The sequence below is a fragment of the Leptonychotes weddellii genome, chromosome 1 (genome assembly GCF_054177405.1).
Source record: "Leptonychotes weddellii isolate Sample4059 chromosome 1, ASM5417740v2, whole genome shotgun sequence".
NCBI lineage: Eukaryota > Metazoa > Chordata > Mammalia > Carnivora > Phocidae > Leptonychotes > Leptonychotes weddellii.
Window position 1 is genome coordinate 143611139 of NC_138369.1, and position 22646 is coordinate 143633784.

Genomic DNA, 22646 nt, shown 5'->3' on the forward strand with positions numbered 1-22646 from the left:
TTGTTGGTGTATAGGAATGCCAAGGCTATGCTAATTCTAACATCTGCCAACCTTTTGTATGAGAATGGCAGTCTTTTTCAACATTTAAATATATTAGAAATTTTTAAAATGAACGTCTTTTTATTTTATTTTTGAAGTTTTATTTTTTAGTTAATAGACTTATTCTTTAGAGCAGTTTTAAATTACAAAAAAATTGAGATGATTATCTTTTAACTACAAAACTTTTCTAAATATGTAAAGCAAGTTTTTCCTTTAATTTAGTCCACGTAGAAAAATCATTTGTTTATTGACAAAAAAGGAAAAGCTCATACTCCCTTTCCTTTTCCATCTCATACTATTTCTGTGATTAGACTTCTGAATTGGAAGGTAATTATAAATACAATAGCCATATCATACTTGATATTTTTATACACAGTAAATTTAATATGAAATAAACTTAAAATTATTTATCTTTTATCCATGAAAACCATATATAAAAGTGATATTTGGTGCCATTTTATCTTAACTTGCAGCTGTAGACAATGAAACCAGAGACTGCCTTCAGAATACATATAACCTGAATAGCGTGCTAGCAGGAGTGGTTTGCCGGAGCAGCACTTGCCATAGTGATTCGGTGTTTTTGCAGGTATACACACCTCCACGGTACTCTTCACTTAATACTTGTTTTTCCTTCTTTATTTGCAGATCAAAATTGACGGTATATATTGTAAATTGCTAATTTATACTATATATGTTGACATAATCCTGCATGAATACGACAGTTCTCACCATTAATAAATTTATGAGCTGGTCAATCACACATGTACTACTGTTTAAAAGTTTCTAGAGAAGGGAAGTTTATCCACATCTAGCATTATTTTTGAAGAAAAGCAAATCTACGTTACAACCGCTTTGACAGACTTATAAACACAGATGTCAACATTTTGAGATGTAAGCTATTTGTATTAAAATTGCAAATTGAGTTGCCATCTAGTCCCAATCTGTTGAGGAAACATTCCCAAAAAATGAAAGCTGTAGATTTAGTCTGTTTAGCATGACTCGAAGTTCTCATACAGATATTTTGTTGAACCTAAAATGCCATCAGTTGCAAGAAAGGAAAACATCACCAATTAAACTGACATGCGGTTTTAAAGATGGCAAAATATGATAAAATATATCTTAGAATTCATGGAATATGTATATGTTTTAGCTTGCATATATGTTTAAGATGTTTAAGTGAACCAGGTTGATGCTCTGTTTGAGATAGATTGTATAGAAATGTGTGGAATCAGGAGATGAACCCTAAAATTCTTAGTAGTCTCATTACTTTATGTTTAAAGAACAGAACCATTTTAAGAAATAGAAAAGTTCTTACTCTAAACTCTGCTTCCTAAAATGGTGACATGCTCAGAATATGCTTAGAAGTCCGTGATTGTAAGCATGCAGTAGGTTTTTATATGTTTATATTCATTAGTATTTTCTTATTCTTAGTGCATTCAGCTTCTGCAGAGATTAACATACAACGTCAAAATTTTCCATTCTGGTGCCAATATAGATGAGTTAATTACCTTCCTGATAGATCATATGTGAGTATGCAACCAAACATGTAACCAAATAATCTGTTGATTTATTTTTTTTATTTTTATTTTTTTAAAGATTTTATTTATTTTTGAGAGAGAGAATGAAAGACAGAGAGCATGAGAGGGAGGAGGGTCAGAGGGAGAAGCAGACTCCCCACCGAGCAGGGAGCCCAACGTGGGACTCATTCCAGGGACTCCAGGATCATGACCTGAGCCGAAGGCAGTTGCTTAACCGACTGAGCCACCCAGGCGCCCCTCTGCTGATTTATTTTTAAAATAAAACTGTAATAGTTCAGTTTTTCTTGGATAATATTTTCCAACTTTTTAAATTGAGTGAGACTCCAATTCTTGTTTACTCCTTTTAGATGATTTCAGGGATCAAATGGTATAAAGCGGCTTTAATTTTCATAACAAAAATTTATGAAATGAATTGATTTGAACAGAAAAACTATTGAAACTGAATATTTTATGCTTATGTTTAATCTTGGTAGGAGAATATACTGATGAGATAGCACATGGTCATTCTGACAATTATTTCCATATTTCTGTGCTATAATTGAAAAAGATCATTTAGTTTCAAAATATGAAATGAATGGTCAATATTATTCAAAGCTTGACTGTCTTCACATGTTAATCATTTTTACATATAAAAAGGAGTTTAAATGTAAGTTACTATAAAATAGAATAATTTAAAATGAATTTAATACTTTTATCTTTTATTATCTTCCTTAAAACAACAGTCAGTCTTCTGAAGATGAGTTAACAATGCCTTGTCTAGGATTATTGGCAAATCTTTGTCGGCACAATCTTTCTGTTCAAACATACATAAAGACTTTGGTAAGTTTTGCGTAAAATCTTTCTTATTTGTGGTGAGCTCTATGCTTAAAGAAAATTATATCCATGTTTTTCTTTAAAAAAAAAAAATTAACAAGAATTCTCATGTCTCATCCAGCTGACTCATCAAAGTTAAGGAACAGATTGACACATAATTAACTAGAAGTATTCCAACCTTTGCACATGTTGTATTTAAGATGATAAGTATTAATAAAACTGTTGAGTACTAAAAGTTTTCCTTCTCAATAGCATCCCATTATTTCTTATATTGAATAATACAAGAAATGCTAAATCATTTTGTGCTAATAGAAAGGACACACATCACTGGCAATCCCATTTACCTCAGATCTTATATTTCCACAAAATCAATGGCAACTCCACCAGAAAGATCCATGAATAAATGACTGCAACAACTACCAGCACTTGTAATGAGTGAAGACACACAAATGGGGTTAACTGAACCACCGTTAGAAATATGTCAAATCAAGAAAGTTCATTGATTCTTTAAGGTACTTTGTGAACAATTCCCCTGCTATGCAGTATCCAATATTACCTGTTTAATTTCAAATTAAACAATTATCTCATTTGTTCTGTACTGGAGGTACTTTGGAGGTGGAAGTTATCTTGAGCCATGGAAGTGTTTGAATAATTTCTTAAGTTGATAAGGATGTTTAATAGAAGTTTACCTACTCTGTGCAAGATACACTTTCTAAACCAAAATATAAACCTAAAAATTTTTCATTCTAATTTATTTAAAAATTTTTTTCTTTCTCAGAATAATGTGAAATCTTTTTATCGAACTCTTATAAGCTTCCTGGCCCACAGTAGTTTAACTCTGGTTGTGTTTGCACTTTCAATATTATCCAGTTTGACATTAAATGAAGAGGTGGGGGAAAAGGTAAATATGATTTTTTTATTTTTGAAAATAGTTCTGAAGTTTATATTCTCTGATATTTTACAAGTATTGAGACTTTGTTTAGAATGGTGTCAACTTAAATTTTTTTGTATAATATACTTTTCCTAATTTGTTTTTAAGCTGTTCCATGTTCGAAACATTCATCAAACTTTTCAGCTAATGTTTAATATTCTCATAAACGGTGATGGCACATTGACTAGGAAGTATTCAGTTGATCTATTGATGGATCTCCTTAAGAATCCTAAAATTGCTGATTATCTTACCAGGTATGGCTCTCTGACAAATTTTAAGACTTGTTTTTCTTTTCAGTGAACCAAGATATGTTTGTGATTAATGAAACTGCCTTTTCAGAGTTAGTAAACTTGGATTCTACTAATGGACAAGGGACTCAATTGAAATGTTTTGATGTGCTTTATTCCCATTGTTTTTGCTTTTTTGGCCTAAAATGTACAAGTATAAGAACATGGGTGGTGAGGGGGTGTGTTTCAATCTTTGTCTTAGATAAATAAGGTTGTATCACTGTCTAAAATGTACACATCTTAATCTTTTCCAGCTCCAGATTTAAATCTTGAACATTACAATTTTTGGAAAAATATTGTTATAGGGACATTTATGTCAGTATATTTGTCTTTTCTTTTTTGCATAAAAATGAATAGCATTTTCTTCATTATGTGCCTCTGTTGTGTCATAAGGTAAAATGAGAACATATGTTTATATGCCCATTCTATCTCAGTGGCATTTCATGTGATCATTTATCTTTTGAGATCAGTTAGCAACTGTTTTCCAAAGAGCTTTTGGCCGTTTAATACTTTTATTTTTTAGAGAGGGATGGGGAGAGCAAGAGGGTGGGGGAAGGACAGAGGGAGAGGAGAGAGAGAATACTAAGCAGGCTCCACACCCAGCGCAGAGCCCAAGAAGGCTGGATCTCACAATCCTGAGATCAGGATCTGAGCCAAAATCAAGAGTCGGACACTTAACTGGCTGAGCCACCCAGACACCCCTGGCCTTTTTATATCTTAAGTTTTCCCCAATGCCTCAGCCGCTTTGTGGTCGTAGGTTAGGAAATTGGAGAAATTGCTTCAAAGAGTTCAATTAATCATTCACAAATGAGAAGACAGTTATGGAGCCCCTGCTGTGGTCAAGTACTGGGGGATGTGGGAGTGTTAGCAGAGATAGGAATTTGAAGACATAGCCCCTAATCTTTGAGGAACATGGAACCAGAAATTGTACAAAACATAGTCCCAAATTTTAAGGAATGTAGAATCTAGACATTAAAAAAACAAAAGCTAACCACAAGGGCAAGGTTGACCACTACCCATATGGCTAACTGATGTTTTACAGAACCAAGAACCATTCACATTAGTAATGAAGGATAGTTGGAAAAAGGGCAGGCAGGGACAAGGGGCCCCTACCTAAGAGGAAAGGATTTTACACCAAGGGCTCCTCCACCCTTTCCCACGTGATAGGTAGATGACAAAAACCTGACTGGGTGACAGGCTCATGGAGGATTAATCAGATTAAAACAGCCCGCCAACAAGCCCATAAAAACCCCTAGACTGAGAAACTCCAGTGGCAACTCTCTCAGGTTCCCTCCCTCTGCCGGAGCTTTGTACTATCACTCAATACACTTTGCTTTGCTGTCCATCACCCTTTATCTGGTCTACCTCTTCATTCTTTGAAGCAGCCGGGACCAAGAACTGCGGGCACTAAAGGAAAAGAAATCCTACAACATTAGCATTTCATTTTTTTTCTTTTCTTAAGCATAGGTGGATAAGAAATCATTCTTCCAGAGTGCCCTTCCTTTACTTGTCTTCCCTGTTATCTGTTCTAAGAATCCTCCCAATATACTCTCATGTAATACCCATTCTGGCCACCAAATAGTGCTTGTTTAACAACTTCTAAGTAAACAACAAAGGATATACCTCTGCAGGAGGACCAAAATATAATCTGACTTAGCATTTGTAAGTGGTTGCTTAATCACTTCTCCTGTAAATCTCTCAGTTCCATTATGTTTTCTTTTTATCTAGCCTAAAACTCCAGAATCACCTCTGGAAAGGAAATTACGTTTAATTGTATTGTCTTCTTGTTTATTTGCTATACCATTTAGCAAAATGTTCCTGAATCTGTTCCAAAGTCTAATTTAATGTCTGGGTTCCTAATCAAAACCTGAGAAAAATCACATTTTATGAATCTGTATTCTACATGTTCACTACCTCTAACTTTATTTGGGCAGCACTTCTCATATTTATTCCCAGCTTTCTTTCACATTTCCTACAGTGGCCCTTTCAAATATTTACTACTTTACTCTTGCCACTTTTCACTCAGAAGATGACCTTATCTTTGTTTCACAGAAAAAAAAAAACTGAATCCCATCTGATTGGAGTTCTTTCAAATTTTTGCTCTTAAACCAAATTACTTGTGTTTATACCAATTCTTACTTAGTGTCATCTTGTTTTGCTCATAGACACATCCCTTTATTCTGTGCATTAAATCTCATTCTGTCCTATTTTTTCAACAGTATCTTTTGTCTCTTCAATGTCTCTCATTCCATTGACTCCCTTCACTTATATTTGACTTTCAACATTTCCCTCAACCATATGTCCCTTCTAAAATCTGTGATCTCCCATTGCATTCAAGGTAAACAAATTCTCAGTATAGCCCTCTAAAATCTGGTCTCTGGGAACCTCTCAGCCCTGTTTCTTTACATTTTCTTATGTACTTTAGTCTAATCACTTCAGACAGTAAATAGAATCTCCAACTTGCTAGAAATGCCTTTTGTGTATCCATGTGCTCTTCCCTCTGGACACTTTCGGCTTTATATGTCTAATTCCCGTTTATTTTTTAAGACTCATGGGTGGGAAACCTCATCTGATTAGGCCTGCCACACTGAGTCTGGATTTGATATTCATCCTTCTAGCATTCTATGTATTTTTCCATGATAGTGTTGTATTTTACATTATATAATATTTTATGTTTCTGCCTTCATTCTTAGACCGTTAGGTCTCTTACAGAGCATCATTGTCTCAAACACAGGATGCACTAGTCACATAGACAATAATGTGGTTGGTACCTCTAGTAGCTCTTAGAGTTCTGTAACACAGGGCCCTGCGCCTTACCTCTGTATCTGCAGAACCTAATATAATGCCTAGCTGTTAAAAGTGCTTTATAAATAAATAGCTGCCTAATTTATTAGAATATTTCATGTTCTTTGAATTTTTACAAACTGAACATAGCTTTAAAAAAAAAAGGCAATCGAAGTACTGAAAGTTTCAATGACTTATTTATTGCCACAGGAATCATTGTTTTTTCACTGCTCAATAAATAACAAAGCCAATTTATGTATACCATAGTGATAGAACGTTTCAAGTTATAAGTAGAAATTTTGCAGACTTTTATAATAGAAGCTCAAAATAAATAGATGAAAGAAAATACACTTAAATTTTATATTTATTTTGTATATAAATCCTATTTGATGGATCAATTTCATGATTATCATTTGATGTATATTTTTATTTTAAACTTAGGTATGAGCACTTTTCTTCATGTCTCAATCAAGTATTAGGTCTTCTTAATGGAAAGGATCCTGATTCTTCTTCAAAGGTGTGTAAAAACATGACTTTTTGTTTTAAACTTTTGAAAACTGTAATGTGCAAAAAAATCTTAAGTGTGCAGCTCTCTGAATTTTTACAAATTGAACACAGTCATATAACCATTATATAGATCAGAAAATAGAGCATTACCAATACTCTAGAACCCTTCTCAAGTCTTCATTCACTGGTACTAAAAATTGTTTCACAGTGCCTAATGAATATATATATACCGTGACAGCGATTCCACTCCTAAACCACATAGCCAAGCCAAACATGTCCATAAGCTCATCAAAAGACATGTAAACAATGTTAAATAGAAAATGCAGTTTTAAAAATGATACTATTTTCTATTTTTTAAAAAGGTCATATGCTTAGGAGAGAAATCCAACAAAACACACACGAAGTCTCTACTCTGAAATTACAAAACATTGAGAGGTATAAAAGACCTAAATAATACAGATATACCAAGTTCATAGATTAGAAGAGTTTCAAAATCATAGCAGGTTTTAGTGTTTTTTTGTGTTTATATTTGTTTTGGTTTTGGTGTATGTGGACATTGGGAAAGTCTAAAAATAACTAGTGCTATCCTGAAAAAAATGAACAAAGTTGGAGGACTTCTAATACTACCAGATACCAAGACTTACTACAAAGCTGCAATAATTAAAACAGTGCAGTACTGTCATAAGGGTAGACAGCTAGCCCCCTGAAACAGAGTACAGTTTAAAAGCATACCATAGCATATAGTCTCCTGATTGATAACAGTGCAGTTCTAAAAGAATGGTCATTTCAATAAATGATACTGAGTCAATTGAATATCCATGTGGGAAAAAACGGAATTTTGTTTCCTACCTCACATCAAATGTGAAAATCAGTTCCAGAAAGATTGTAGATCTACATGTGAAAGGTAAACAGTGAACTTATAGAAGAAATGCCTAACAGAATATCTTTACAGCCTTGGGATAGACAAAGATCTTAAATAGGAAACAAAAGCACCAACTGTTCAGGAAAAAAGTTGATTAAGTTGTACTGTATTAAAATTAAGAGCTTCTGTTCACAAAAAGACCTGGTAACACGGAAAAGGTATCTACAATACATATATCCAACAAAGGACTCTGATCTAAAATGTATTTATTTTTTTATATGTATTTAAAAACATGTATATATAAATCAAAGAAACACTGAACCCAAGAGATAATCTGAACAACAAAAAGAATTGATCAATAAATATGAAATGGCTGTTCAACTTTATTAATCTACAGGGAAATGCAAATTGATAATGTGATGCTACTATGTGCCCACCAGGTGGTTAAAATTAAAAATATGAATAGCATCAAATATAGATGAGAATATAAAAAACCCATAAGGTTGTAGTACTCAGGGGCTGAAAATTGGCACAACCACTTATGAAAATAGGTATTATCTAGAAATTTTGGACATGTGCATAGAGTATGAGCCAGCGATTTCACTCTTAGGTATTTACCCCAAATAGTTAAATATATATGTTCACCAAAAGACATGTATAGCTGTACTACTCCTTTTAGGCAGGAATTAGAAACAATCCAGATGCCATCAGTAATGGAATGGGTAGATAAATAGTGATACATCTATACATTAGAGTACTACACAGCAATTAGGATGAGTGAAGGGCAACTGTGTGCAATAGTATGGATAAATTTCACTAACCTAATGCTAAGCTGAAGAAGTCAGATGGAAGGAAGGGTATATATACACTATAAGATTCTATTTATATATAAAGTTCCATGTGACTTGTTTTATATAAACTGGCAAGCTGATTAAAAAATTTATATGGAAATGCAAAGATCCAAGAATAGCTAAGATAAAATTACAGTGTCAGAAATCTGACGGAGAGGAGTGTTTGAGGCATTGTCTAGGAGGGGACACAAGGGACTCCAGGAGTTTTGGTAGAATTCTTCTTCTGGTTGCCAGTTACACCAGTATGTTCAGTTTGGAAAAACCATCCACCTTTGTAATAATGATTGATTAGTTTACTTCTGTACATTATACTTAGTGTATATTGAGAAGGTATTTTCTTATATGGGTATAATATGTCTCTGGTAAGAGAAAAGAGAAACTGAGAACATTGCTTGCCTTCAGGGAGCGTAGCCAGACATCAGGCTGCTTTGTTTGGCCATGGAACCAAGTAAATGTATTACCTATTCAAAAATAAGTACTATAATTTATATTTGAAAATGAATAAATCAAAGATTATCATTTGTTACATAGTAAATGCTAATGGGCTGAATTCCATTAAAATCAGATGCCATCAAGTTGATCAAAACACAAATCCCAATTATATGTCATTTATAAAAATACAGATAAAGGTAGAAAGTAAGTGGATAGGCAAAGAGATGCCAATAATTTTTTTTAATGATAGGTTAGGTTGGTAGTATATGAAATGAGATAGAATTTAATTTAGCTAATAAATAGGTTGGTGTGGGATGTTATGTGATGTTATAAAGGCCCAATTTATGAGGTAAAGAACTGAGGTAAAATAGAGGAGCTAATAGGTATAAAGTCAACAACGTGCAAACAATGTGGGAAATAGCCATACTTAAGGTTTTAAAGCTTGGGAATGCCCCTTTTCAGTATTATCCTAAAGTATGCTTTATAGGAATTCTTGAATCTCAGCATGACAGCAAGTGTTTGTAGTTTCTAATATTATTTTCTAATTTCTTCTTTCATTGTAAAAACAAAACATCTGTGCTTTGAAAAAAAAATTAAGTACTATAGAAGGCCTATGATATTAGTTGAAGTTGCCTTCCTTTGGCTCTCATAGTCCTGCTTACTAGGAGTAACTACCATTAACAAATTTCTTTGTAACCTTATGGTACCTAATCCCGCATTTTGAAAAATATTACTGAAAGAAAAATTGGAAGCTTTCTTTAATTTTTGTTTTAGAGTATCTTCTTTAAAAATGTGTCATTTTCAGCTTCATCACTTGGTTACTCTGTACATTAAAGGCCAATGAAATTGACATTTAACGAAGACTTTATATTGCACAGGTTTTAGAATTACTTCTTGCCTTCTGTTCAGTGACTCAGCTGCGCCACGTGCTCACTCAGATGATATTTGAACAGTCTCCATCTGGCAACACCATTCTGGGAAGCCGTTCTAAATGTTTAGAACCTACTGTGGCTCTACTTCGTTGGTCAAGCCAACCTCCGGATGGGTCAGAAAACTGTTCTATTTTAGCCTTGGAGTTGTTCAAGGAAATATTTGAGGTAATATAATGATAGACAAATTGACTTCCATTTAATGATTCTCAGTGAACAGTTTACTTTCAAAAACGTCCACAATAAACTTCTAATTGTTTATACACTTGAGGAAAACTTTTAACTAACTCCCTTTCATTCAGCTACTGAATTTCCTTTTTTTGGGCAAAGTCAGGAACATTGGTGTTTTCTTTTTTTGCACCGAATAGCTTATATGTACTCCTTTCAGTGTAATAAGTAAAGGTATTACCTGAGATTTGTACAGCTTGTTGTTGTCTGCCTACTTCTTGCAGTAGTCACATTCTCTTTCTTCATCTTGGTAGATACTGTCTACTTTCTTTATTAGCCTATTAGTGGATTAATATAGCAACATTGGATTAATTCACTAAGATGGAGTGGAACATGCCAGACACTGCTAGGCAATTAGGATACAGACAAAAATTCTTTCCCTAGAGGCCATTACATTCTGGTAGATTCTACTATCTAGGTCATTTAGCATTCTCTACTATTGTCTCTCTTTTTATACCCATTCTGCCTACCACAATATCTTCTTAGAGTATTTCCTCTCATGACTGGATCCTATGCACAAACAAAAATGTATATGAGTGATTAAATGTATTCGTCAAAGGTGATGCACAAAGATTACTTTGTTGTTTTTTTTTCTGTTTTAATTTTTTTTTTATTATGTTATGTTGGTCACCATACAATACATCATAAGTTTTTGATGTGGTGATCCACGATCCATTGTTTTCGTATAACACCCAGTGCTCCATGCAATAGGTGCCCTCCTTAATACTCATCACCGGGCTAATCCATCCCCCACCCCCCTCCCCTCTAAACCCCTGTTTGTTTCTCAGAGTCCATAGTCTCTCATGGTTCATCTCTCCCTCCGATTTCCCCCCCTTCATTTTTCCCTTCCTTCTCCTAATGTACTCCATGCTATTCCTTATGTTCCACAAATAAGAGCAACCATATGATAATTGACTTTCTCTGCTTGACTTATTTCACTTACCATAATCTCCTCCAGTCCCATCCATGTTGATGTAAAAGTTGGGTATTCATCCTTTCTGATGGCTGAATAAAATTACTTTCTGTTTTATGTTGGTCTTGACTGTTAACCAGTTTTAGCATTTAAAAAACTCTTCAAGATTCTTGATGGGAATATTCATAGTTGTAAAGTATTAAGACCAGTGGTGGTTATTTAATTATTGTAATTTCACTTAGCAAGTTTAGGATACTTGTTTTCAAATCAGGGACACAGTCCACCAGAAAGTCTTGTTTGCAGTTGAATAGCTTAAAACCTTATTGTTCCATTTAAGAAAAAAGGCATCATAGCCATCAAAACTGGATAAAAGGGTAGGTTTTAAATAGGAGACAGAGGTCAATTAAATATTGAAGTAATTATAAGAGATTTGATGAGAATGTTGCTGCTTGGTGATGACTATGCCTGCGTTCTGTATTCCATCTTTATTTTTCATCATTGGTGGTGGTTAATTCTCCAGGACATTATAGATACTGCTAACTGTTCCTCAGCTGACCGTTTTGTGACCCTTCTGCTGCCTACAATCCTTGATCAACTTCAATTCACAGAACAAAATCTAGATGAAGCCTTATTAAAAAGAAAATGTGAAAGGATGGTCAAGGCCACTGAAGTTTTGTTAAATATCCTTTACTGTTAAAACATGGAAACTAACCACTCATTTTTTTCTAGCATTACCTTTACTGCATTTTTGTCTTTATTTGTAATTTTGTCACTTCTCATGCTTATATATCCATTCAGAATTACTGAATTGGAGTTTAAACTATAGAACTAATTCTCAATGTGGAGTCTATAAAAAAGTTGTCCAGACTTTTTCCCTTTATTTTTCTGTTTAAAACTTTAAAGAATATTTTCAGAATGCTTTTTAAACTTGATTTGAACATTTTTACCGTAATTTGAGGTCAAGAGATACATTCTTAAAATAACTGCTGTGTTACTCTCGAATGCTAATTGCTATCTCTGGATGATTTGTCGTGCCATCTTTGGTTCAGTGTATCAGGGAATAAACAAACATTGGTAGAATCGTTAGTATTTTAGCTTTATATTATAATTTTTACTGAAAATTAAAGCCTCCAGAAATGTTTTAATAAAGATGATATCATACTAGGTTATAAAAAAAGACAAATATTATTAAGACAAATTCATTCATTACAAAAAAAGAAAACCTTGAGTTCAGTTAGTGTCACTGCCTAACTTCTGTATTCAGATTTTCTTAGGTCTTTTCTTATGTTAGCTTTTTTCTTTTAGATCAGTTGATTCTAAGTCTTTATGAAGCCCAAGTCCCATTTTGAAAATATTTCATTAATGCGTTTTTATTATTATCAGCAAGGAGCCATTATATCTCAACCAGATCTTCTATATTTACCTGGTCAAGTTTCCTTATATCTCAGCAACAAGAATTTGCTCAACTTCATCCTGCCCTAGAACAAATTCCACAGCTATTTACTCTCTTCTTGGTGTGTCTGCTCCTTAATTTTCCTCTTCCCTACAGCAGTGATTCTCAATCCTGATTATGTATTAGAATTACCTGGAGAATGTTTTAAAAATCCTGACACCTGAACCTTACTTCCAGCAGTTCTTTTTTTTTTTTTAAGATTTTATTTATTTATTTGACAGAGAGAGAGCACAAGCAGGGGGAATGGCAGGCAGAGGGAGAAGCAGGCTCCCCGCAGAGCAGGGGGAGCCTGATGTGGGACTCAATCCCAGGACCCTGGGATCATGACCTGAGCCAAAAGCAGTCACTTAACCAACTGAGCCACCCAGGCGCCCCACTTCCAGCAATTCTAATTTAATTGGAGTAATGTGAAACCCTGGTGGGCAGGTGGGGGAAGATGGTGATTGATCAAACTACCCACATGATTCTAACATGCAGCCAAAGTTGAAAACCACTGCTGTAGAGATACATGATTATTTTGCTTGATTGTAGTAAAGATATCTGTAATATATGCAGGCTTCAGAATTGGTACCATTTTGAGCCAAATTTGACCCTTTTTAAATGATACTCAAATTAACTTATAATATTACAAAATAGGAAAAAATAACTTCCCTTAGTTCAGCAAATATTGAACCATTGTAATAACCTGCTAGCAAAATACTAACATCCAGCAGAGTAACAGACATGGTGTCAGTCCCATCTCTTGCTACTTACCAATCACTTAATTAAGCTCTGAGCTCTAGTTTCCTAATCTGTCATTGAGCTAATGTAACAATGACTATATGGAAGTGCGGTAACACGATCATTTGTATGAAATCACTCTAAATACTGTAAAGTGCTATACAAATACAAGGTTGAGAATTTTTTGTTTGTATTCCTTAACAAAACTTACCTCTGTGTGGAGATGATACTCTAAAAATGCATGTTGCAAAAACTCTGACTACTATCAAATGTACCACTCTGATAGAACAACAATTTACGTATGGCAAGATTGATCTGGGGTTTGGAACAAAGGTAGCAGATTCTGAATTGTGGTGAGTATATGAAATCCAGATGGCAAAATGGTAATGCCAAACATAAAAATCAAAAGATTTAGTGATTCCTCTTTTGGAGGGTAATCCTTGGGTATGCACTATTAACTCAAGATGTAGCAGAGAATTAAGTTTTTTCATAGTTTTTAAAAAATTCATTCAAGTCATAGATTACATGCTTCAGAGAAAGGATAATCTTAACATCTGTGATTTGTTTTTCATTGTTTAGGTTTGTTTTGTGTTTTAATATATTGTGATTATCTAAGGTCTTTTGTACTCCCTTTTCTGGAGGTTCTTTTTGGCATTGCCTCAGTAATTTTATTTTTTAAGCAAAACGTGAAAAAACAGGGGTCTTTTTTTTATTACTAGGAAATCAGTTACTGTTGAAGGTTCCTACTAACAAAGACAGTTACTTTCCTAAGCATGTCAAGACTTATGGTTTAAGGGTGAATTTTCTCTGACAGTGATGAGATAGAGTATTTTATCCCTCCCCTTCCACATTAAGTCCATTAACAAATCTTTATTGAGGATCTGAATGCTAGACATTGATTTGTTCCAATTTCCATAAATGACATTATTGTCAATAATTGTGCTCCTCAAGAACAAGGATTACCTTTTTTTATTTTTTGTACTCCCTTTGTGGTATGAGGTTAAGAACATGGCTTAGTATAATTTATTTGGTAAATATTAAGTATTCTGTATTGCTTAAGGTTGCCCTTTATTGTTGATATTCCAGTGACAAAGCTAAGAATTAAATAGGTCATGTTGCTGATGCTGCTAGTAATTTGGTGCAGAAAGTGGAAGCTTGGTGGTATTTGAGATTAGAAAAAGAAACACTATTTCAATTTAGACTATTAATGCCAATTTGTTCTTTTGGAGGCTTAGGTTATAAGGATGTTGGTCTCTATTGTATTTTTTTTTTTTTAAGATTTTTTTAATTTATTTATTTAACAGAGATAGAGAGAGAGCACAAGTAGGCAGAGCGGCAGACAGAGGGAGAGGGAGAAGCAGGCGTCCTGCCGAGCAGGGAGCCCGATGCGTGGCTCAATCCCAGGACCCTGGGATCATGACCTGAGCCGAAGGCAGCGGCTTAACCGACTGAGCCACCCAGGCGCCCCTGGTCTCTATTGTATTTTTACTTCTCAAAAGAAACAGTACTTTATCTTCCTAAGGTTTAAAAACAAAGGTGTTGATTTTTTCAGAATTTCTTTAGAATTATGGACAGAAATAAAGTTCTAAGCAATTTTTTAGTTATCTAATTTAAATATGATTTATTTTTAAGCAAACTTGCTGCTGATGTAGTTTTGAAAACTCTTGATTTGATGAACAAACTTAAACAGTTGGTTCCTGGTATGGAAGTAAGCTTCTATAAAATCCTTCAGGTGAGTTTAAACTCTTCAAATATTGAAATTTATTCGTACATAAATGCTTCCTAATGTGTGAGTTTCTGTTTTAATATTCTTGATCGTTAGAAAATGTTTCTCTTAGAATTGGCCATCAGAAGAAAGTTAATTGCCTTAAGTAGCTATAATGTTCCCACTACATGGTAATTTTACATATTTTGCAGGAATTGAACATAAATGCTTCTGACTGTAACGTACAGGATGTTCATGATAGTAGAGCTTCCTCAGCCTTTTTCCTTTCTCATGTCATACTTTAGGTTTCTTCGTTTATTTCTAAGAGCATTGCAGTGAAGAGTTTTTGGTTGGGATTGATGGTGTAGGGTATTAAGGGGATAAGGGACACATCTGGAAGAAAAGGACTTGATTGTGAGTGATAATAAGATTAGAGAGGGTGTGCAGAGAATAGCTGAGTAACAAATTTCGATGATGGTAGCTGAATAAGAGCTTTAATGTATACCTTGATAGCCACAAAACCTGATTATAATAGATACTTAGCAAACATGTGTGAATTGAGTTACTATAATAAACAAAGATGGCTCTGGTCTGTATGGACAGGGTAGAAGCCAAAACTGAAACCTTACACAGGAGCCACTTGTACACTTTGGAGAGCATAATGCTTAAGAGATGGGGTTCAGATGTTGACTCCCATCAGTCAGTCACGTCAGTGCAAACTTGAGCAAGCTATTTTCACTTGTCTGAGCTCTAGCTTCCTTAACTACAAAATGAAAATAATGAATCCCCCTCCATGGGAGCAGTTACAAGGGTTACCATGAGGGTTATGGAGATAAAGCCCAGCTCTTAACATGGTTTTGTGGCATAAGGTTATACTTGAGTACTTACAAAACACTCAACATTGTAAAATGTAGATAACTATAAAGGATTCATATTTTAGTATTTTTTCTCTGTTAAATTAAAAATTGAGTCAAACTGATTTTGCGTCAATTAGGAGATGTTTTTCAGAATAAATGATTTGGGGCTTAAAGTACTAATGTAAAATATTTACTGACATGAAGGACTTATGCTTTAAGTATAATTGTTTCAGTTACTGAATTAGAATTTTTTTAATTAATTTGAATTTTACTTTTATTTTTGACTTTAATTAGAAATGATTAACTGTTGTTTCTTACAGCCAGATTTTCTTTTAAGAGTAGCTAGAAAAATAAAACAGTAATTCAAAACATCAGTCAGTTGTGGATGATATTTTAAATTCATCAAAATATTTAAGATGTGATTTTCATAGGTATAACAAACTTCTGCCAGATTTTTTTAAAGCTAGTGTTCATATTGACTGCATAGATAATTATAACAAAGTAAAGGCTAATAAATACATTCAAACATCAGATAGAAACATCAGATAGAAAATTTCAGAATTTGCCTAGAATTATTTTATGATTTATTTTATGATTTAGCTCTGTTTACTCACCTTGCTCTAAAAATCCTGACATTATTTATTCTTTGTGCCTTTGGTTTTCTGGTTTCTGATTTGCTTAGGATCCACGCCTGATTACTCCCTTGGCTTTTGCTTTAACATCAGATAATAGAGAACAAGTACAGTCTGGACTGGGAATATTATTGGAAGCTGCTCCACTGCCAGATTTTCCTGCTTTAGTGTGAGTTGTAGTCATTTGCAGTGTATCTCTTGTGGTGCTAGAATATCCTGCTGTGTGTCTTTAGTAGTCCTTGATATAGATAGATTAGAAAATTTGTGAATCAAAGACTTCATTATAGCAGTAATTTTTCAAGTGATTAAAAGAAAATTTGATTCCAGTAACTGAAAAGACCAGGTCTATACTCAGGGAAAAGCTAGCTTTAGGTGGGTTAAATATGTTTTCCAGGCACTATGCCTCTCTGTCTCTCACCTCCTCTATTTGACATAGTAGCTTCTGGACTATGCTTACATCTTACTAGTTTAGTTCTTACATAGAACGAGCTTTCCCTGTGTCAGCTATACTAAAAAAAAAAAAGACATTTAGGTTAGATGTGAGGAAGAACTTCCTCAGCTTAAGAGTTTGCCAGAGAATAAAATGGGAATCAGCTCTAAAAGATGAAACACTTAATAAACAACATAGCTTTTAGGACTAAAAAACAGCCAACAAAAACAAAACAGGAAAGAAAACAAAGAGCTTTCCCTTGCCAGTTGTTTAAATGGTAAGTCTAAGCATCACTTCCATTGACTGGATCTGGGTCATTTGCCAATGAGGGACCTTGGCAGATACCAAGTGTTCATCTATGAGAACTACATGAACTGAAAATCAGTTTGGGGGCGGTGGGAGGATTCCTAAAGAAAAATTTTGTGCTTTTATCAGAAAATGGAATAGATAATGGCCAGGCAGAATTGTCCACTATTCTCATTAATTTCAAACATTAAGAGAATATTTGCTATTTTTCTGTTATTGTTAAAGATTTTATTTATTTGAGAGAGCAAGAGAGAGCGTGCACAAGTGGGGGGAGGGGCAGGAAGAAGCAGGCTCCCCACTGAGCCATGAGCCCAACATGGGGAGACATGGGGCTCGATCCCAAGATCCTGGGATCATGACCTGAGCCAAAGGCAGACGCTTAACCGACTGAGCCACCCAGGTGCCCCTCTGCTGTTTCTTTTAACTGACTTAGCAAACTCATTTTTCAGAATTAATAATTTAGTCATAAATTAAGAGATTAAGAACTATGGAGAACAAGACCTAGAGACCAAATAATCAAAATTCTCTTCATTGTATAGTAATATTTTTAAACAAATGGATAAATAGGGAGCTTCTCAAGTTAAAATCTAGAAATGGTCTGTGAAGCTGCTTCATTTTGTGGTGGCTTGGTTGCTCCAACTGTGGCAATCTGACATAAAGGAAAGCCCCTGTGTTTCAGAATGGAAAGCTTCAGCTTCACTAAAGTGGGAGTCTCATCCTCTCTCTCTGTATATGAAATCTTCCTACCATGTCTTTGTATCTGGGCTGCCCCTGTCTTACTGGTGTTATGTAATTTTCTCTTTAGACACTATCTCAGGTGTTCATTTATTTATATCTGTTTATGCCTTTGTTTATATCATCTTAGTTTAATAAGGTAAATTTATATGTTGGATAGATGGGTGGGTGGGTACATAAGTAGGTTTTTTGGTGTACGTTTCTGTCTGGTGAGGACCAGCTGTGTGCCAGGCCCTCTTCTAGTCATTTTAGATACTGCGGCAAATTAGACTTGGGGCCTCTGTCATATGGTTTACATTCTAGTTGGGAGACAAGTTAAAAAAATTAAGTTTCATAATATGCATGTCAGTATGGGTGGAGGGGCCTCTCTGAGGAAGTGAATTTGAACTGAGACCTAATGGTAAGAAGGAGCCAACTCTATGCAGATCTGGTGGGAAGAATGTTCCAGTAAAGGAACAACTCATTCAAAGACCGTGTGGCAGGAACAAGACATGATAAATGGAAGGGGCAGAATGGGAGTCAGGTTGGTGAGAAGATACTGAGTGAGAAAGGGCAAGGATAAAGGACATAGCTAAAGGACAAGTGATGTTGCCCATCGTAAGAAGGATGTTCTTACCAGTAGCAATAATGTTGTACTTAATTTTTACAAATAATCCATACTCAGACTAGTTCTAGTGCCTCCAGACCAGAGGTGGAATTGTCATTTTAAAGGATTGTAAGTAGAAAAGCAGTTCCTTGGCAAATATTTAGGGTATTTTCCAAAATTTGGCTTCATCATAGACTCCAAGGTTACTTCAAAAATATTTGAAGGCTTATATTCCCAAAGATCCATTCTAGAGATTCTCTGTCTATACTAACTGCCTTTTCCTCTATTTTTTTAAAAGATTTTATTTATTGAGAGAGAGAGAGCACACAAGTGGGGTGGGGGACGCAGACAGAGAAGGGGAGAGAGAATCTCAAGCTAGCATGGAGCCTGTGTTGGGACTGTGTCTCACGATCCTGAGATCATGATCTAGGCCGAAATCAAGAGTTGGACATTCAACTGACTTGAGCCAACCCAGGCTCCCCTTCATTTTTTTGTAATTCTTTCTTTCTTTTTTCTTTTCTTTTTTTTTTTTTTTTTTTACTTCTATTCAGACTTGGAGAAAGTATAGCAGCAAACAATGCCTATAGACAACAGGAAACAGAACATATGCCCAGGAGAATGCCCTTGCAATCACTAAATCACAGTCTTCCAACATCAGTAAAATGTTTAACTCCTCCACTTTTGAAAGCTAGAGTTCCTGGATTGAACATTGAGGAATTAATAGAAAAACTTCAGGCTGGAATGGTGGTGAGTGGTAAATAGCCATTATAAATGGGATTCTGCCTGGTACATACCAACTAAATATTAGCCCTTATTATAACATTTATTTAAATAACTTTAGATGCAAATTTGATCAATGAAACCTTATCTTTTAATATGAAAATAACAATATTCTAGAAAATTTGGAAAGAAAAAAATTAGCCATAAAATTCCCACATTTTAACACAGCAATCATTTTTTTCCCCCCAGTCTTACCCAGTTAGCCCACCCCCATCCTCTCTATCCCCCTGTTTAAGAAATATAACCCATAAACATATCAAGTCCTACCCAGATACTCTTCTGCAATAGCCAGGTTAGTGAAATGTTTGTGAAACGCCTAATACAGCATTCATTTTTTTACTTTGTTACTCATTATTAAGTCTTAATGATTTAGTTTCACACTAGACATTTATTTTTTTATTGTGTTGAGTGTTAAAATTTTCTGACTTTTGACTGTTGTATTAAAACTTAGGTAAAGGATCAGATTAATGATGTGAGAATATCTGACATAATGGATGTATATGAGATGAAACTGTCCACATTAGCCGTGAGTACAAGCTTATTTTAACTATACCTAACAGTTAAGCTTTAATAGATGTTTTTCTGGTAAGTGATAAAGATTGATGGTATGTTTTCTTACAGTCCAAAGAAAGCAGGCTACAAGATCTTTTGGAAGCAAAAGCTCTAGCCCTTGCACAGGCTGATAGACTGATTGCTCAATATCGCTGTCAAAGAACTCAAGCTGAGACAGAGGTGTGTACAATATAAAGACTTATCTGATAAGTAGAAAAATAAATGAAGTAGAACATGTACAAAATTTTAGTGCTATTTTTGTTACTGTTTGAAGTAAACTGTTCTCAGCATTTGACACGACTACTCCCTCCATCTTGAAACCCTTCCCCCTTTAATTTTGATCACCCTATTATCTTCTGATTTTCTTTCTACACTGATGGATATTCTTTTCCTATATCCTTTAGGGACTTCTTTCTCCATTCAACCCTTAAATGTTGGGTTTTCCCAGCATTATGTTCTAAGTCCTTTGCCCTTCTTTAGGTGGTCCAGGGTTTCAGTCATTACTAGAATGTTAATGCCACCAATTTTATGTGCCGAGCCCAGATCCTTTACCCTAAGCACTAATGCTTCCTGTATAGCTCTGTTTAAATATATAGCAAATATTTCCCATTCAGCATGACCAATCCTGAATTCATCACCCTTTTTAAAAATTTACTTTTTTGTATATTCCCTCTTGTTCTGAAGAGTTTTCCAGACAGGAAATCTGGAAGTCACACAGTTTACTTCCTACAATTAGTCATTCACCAAATCCAGTTGATTCTATCTTCTAAATATTACTTTTTTCTGCCTTGTTTCTTCTTGCCACTATTTGCTACAGGTCAAATCCTTTTCATTTTTTTATATGAATCATAGCAGAGCCTCTAGTTAGTCTTTTTTACCTTCATTCTGGAGCCCTCTTCTCAACCACCCTCTATGTGCATCCCAAGTCATCTTTTTGTATTTGGTTCCACCCTCCCTTGTTCCCCCACAGTGATTCCTGAGGCTGTAATCTGATTTTATTGCTTCTGTGCTAAATACCCTGCAGTGGCTTACCATTTTACTCAGCAGATGATTTTATTTATTTATTTATTTTTAAAAAGATTTTATTTATTTATTTGACAGAGAGAGACACAGCAAGAGAGGGAACACAAGCAGGGGGAGCCGGAGAGGGAGAAGCAGGTTTCCCGCCGAGCAGGGAGCTCGATGTAGGGCTTGATCCCAGGACCCTGGGATCATGACCTGAGCCGAAGGCAGACGCTTAACGACTGAGCCACCTAGGCGCCCCAGCAGATGATTTTAAATTCCTTAGTTTGGCACACAGGATTCTGAAACTACTTTCATTCCGCATCTCCTTGCATTTCTGTGCATTCTCTGCAATCGACTATATCAGATTACTTTGTAGTTTCTTATGCAGTTCTATTGCTTTGCAGTTGCTTGACATACTCTTAGGTTTCCCTGTCCTTGTACTTGCTCTTCCATGTCTGGAACACATTTTCCTCTTCCTCTGCCTAACTCCTAATAATCCTTCAGATTTTAGTTTAAATACCCTCATTTTTTAGGAAGCTGTCCCTGGTCCTCTCCTTCCCACACATGTGAAAACTGTATAACCTTGCCCCCTACCCTTGATGTCAGAGATGGTCTCAGTATCTCCAGGGCCCCAGCAAGCACAGTACTTGGCACATGGTAGGTGCTCAGAAAGTTTGACATTGTGCTGTGTGCATATATGCACACAATGTGTACATTAGGAGTGAGAGCTTACTGCAGTAATATGAAATTCCTAGCAAATACAAACGGAATCTCAACAGTTTGATATCATTTATAATGAATTGTAATAAAGTCATTTGACTCTTGAGAGAGGCATTAAAATCAGTGACACATAAAATAACTTTAGAGTCTTCTCAGAGTACATGTATTTGAAAAAATACAAATAAATATAACCGTATGTTTTCTTTTTCTTCTTTTGACATGGATTCATTTGTCTTGACTGATGGCATGTTGAATTTATCATAAATTCCAACAAAGAAAACTAGTGATATTAAAATCATTTTGTCTTCTCCCTTCCCATAGCACATTCTTATATTCTATATCTGTTGGACATGTCTTGCATTTTATTGGAGAATTTAATGTTTTATCCATTTTACTGGAAAGGTTTCTTATAAAAATAAGATCATATGATACTTGTCTTTCTCTGGTTGACTTATTCCGCTTAGCATAATATGCTCTAGTTCCATCCACGTCATTGCAAATGGCAAGATTTCGGTTTTTTTGATGGCTGCATAATGGTCCATTGTGTGTGTGTGTGTGTGTGTGTGTGTGTATACCGCATCTTCTTTATCCATCTCTTGATTGACATCTTGGCTCTTTCCATAGTTTGGCTATCGTGGACATTGCAGCTATAAACATTGGGGTGCACGTACCCCTTCAGATCACTACATTTGTACCTTTGGGGTAAATACCCAGTAGTGCAATTGCTGGGTCGTAGGGTAGCTCTATTTTCAACTTTTTGAGGAACCTCCATACTGTTCTCCAGAGTGGCTGCACCAGCTTGCATTCCCACCTACAGTGTAGGAGGGTTCCCCTTTCTCCGCATCCTCGCCAACATCTGTCATTTCCTGACGTTAATTTTAGCCATTCTGACTGGTGTGAGGTGGTATCTCATTGAGGTTTTGATTTGGATTTCCCTGATGCCTAGCGATGTTGAGCACTTTTTCATGTGTCTATTGGCCATTTGGATGTCTTCTTTGCAGAAATGTCCGTTCATGTCTTCTGCCCATTTCTAGATTGGATTATTTGTTCT

General features: G+C 35.1%; 1 protein-coding gene across 1 annotated transcript in view; it reads left to right on the top strand.

The window, feature by feature from the left end:
• CIP2A (cellular inhibitor of PP2A) overlaps positions 1-22646 on the top strand; it is a 36171-nt gene that overhangs the window by 6301 nt on the left and 7224 nt on the right. Inside the window, exons 3-16 of the mRNA XM_006729725.3 lie at positions 513-625; positions 1471-1565; positions 2300-2396; positions 3169-3291; positions 3430-3575; positions 6834-6909; positions 9923-10141; positions 11635-11794; positions 13499-13640; positions 14920-15019; positions 16532-16650; positions 19090-19285; positions 19770-19844; positions 19940-20050. Coding sequence (XP_006729788.2) covers positions 513-625; positions 1471-1565; positions 2300-2396; positions 3169-3291; positions 3430-3575; positions 6834-6909; positions 9923-10141; positions 11635-11794; positions 13499-13640; positions 14920-15019; positions 16532-16650; positions 19090-19285; positions 19770-19844; positions 19940-20050 — 1772 coding nt within the window. The remainder of the gene's footprint in view (positions 1-512; positions 626-1470; positions 1566-2299; positions 2397-3168; positions 3292-3429; positions 3576-6833; positions 6910-9922; positions 10142-11634; positions 11795-13498; positions 13641-14919; positions 15020-16531; positions 16651-19089; positions 19286-19769; positions 19845-19939; positions 20051-22646) is intronic.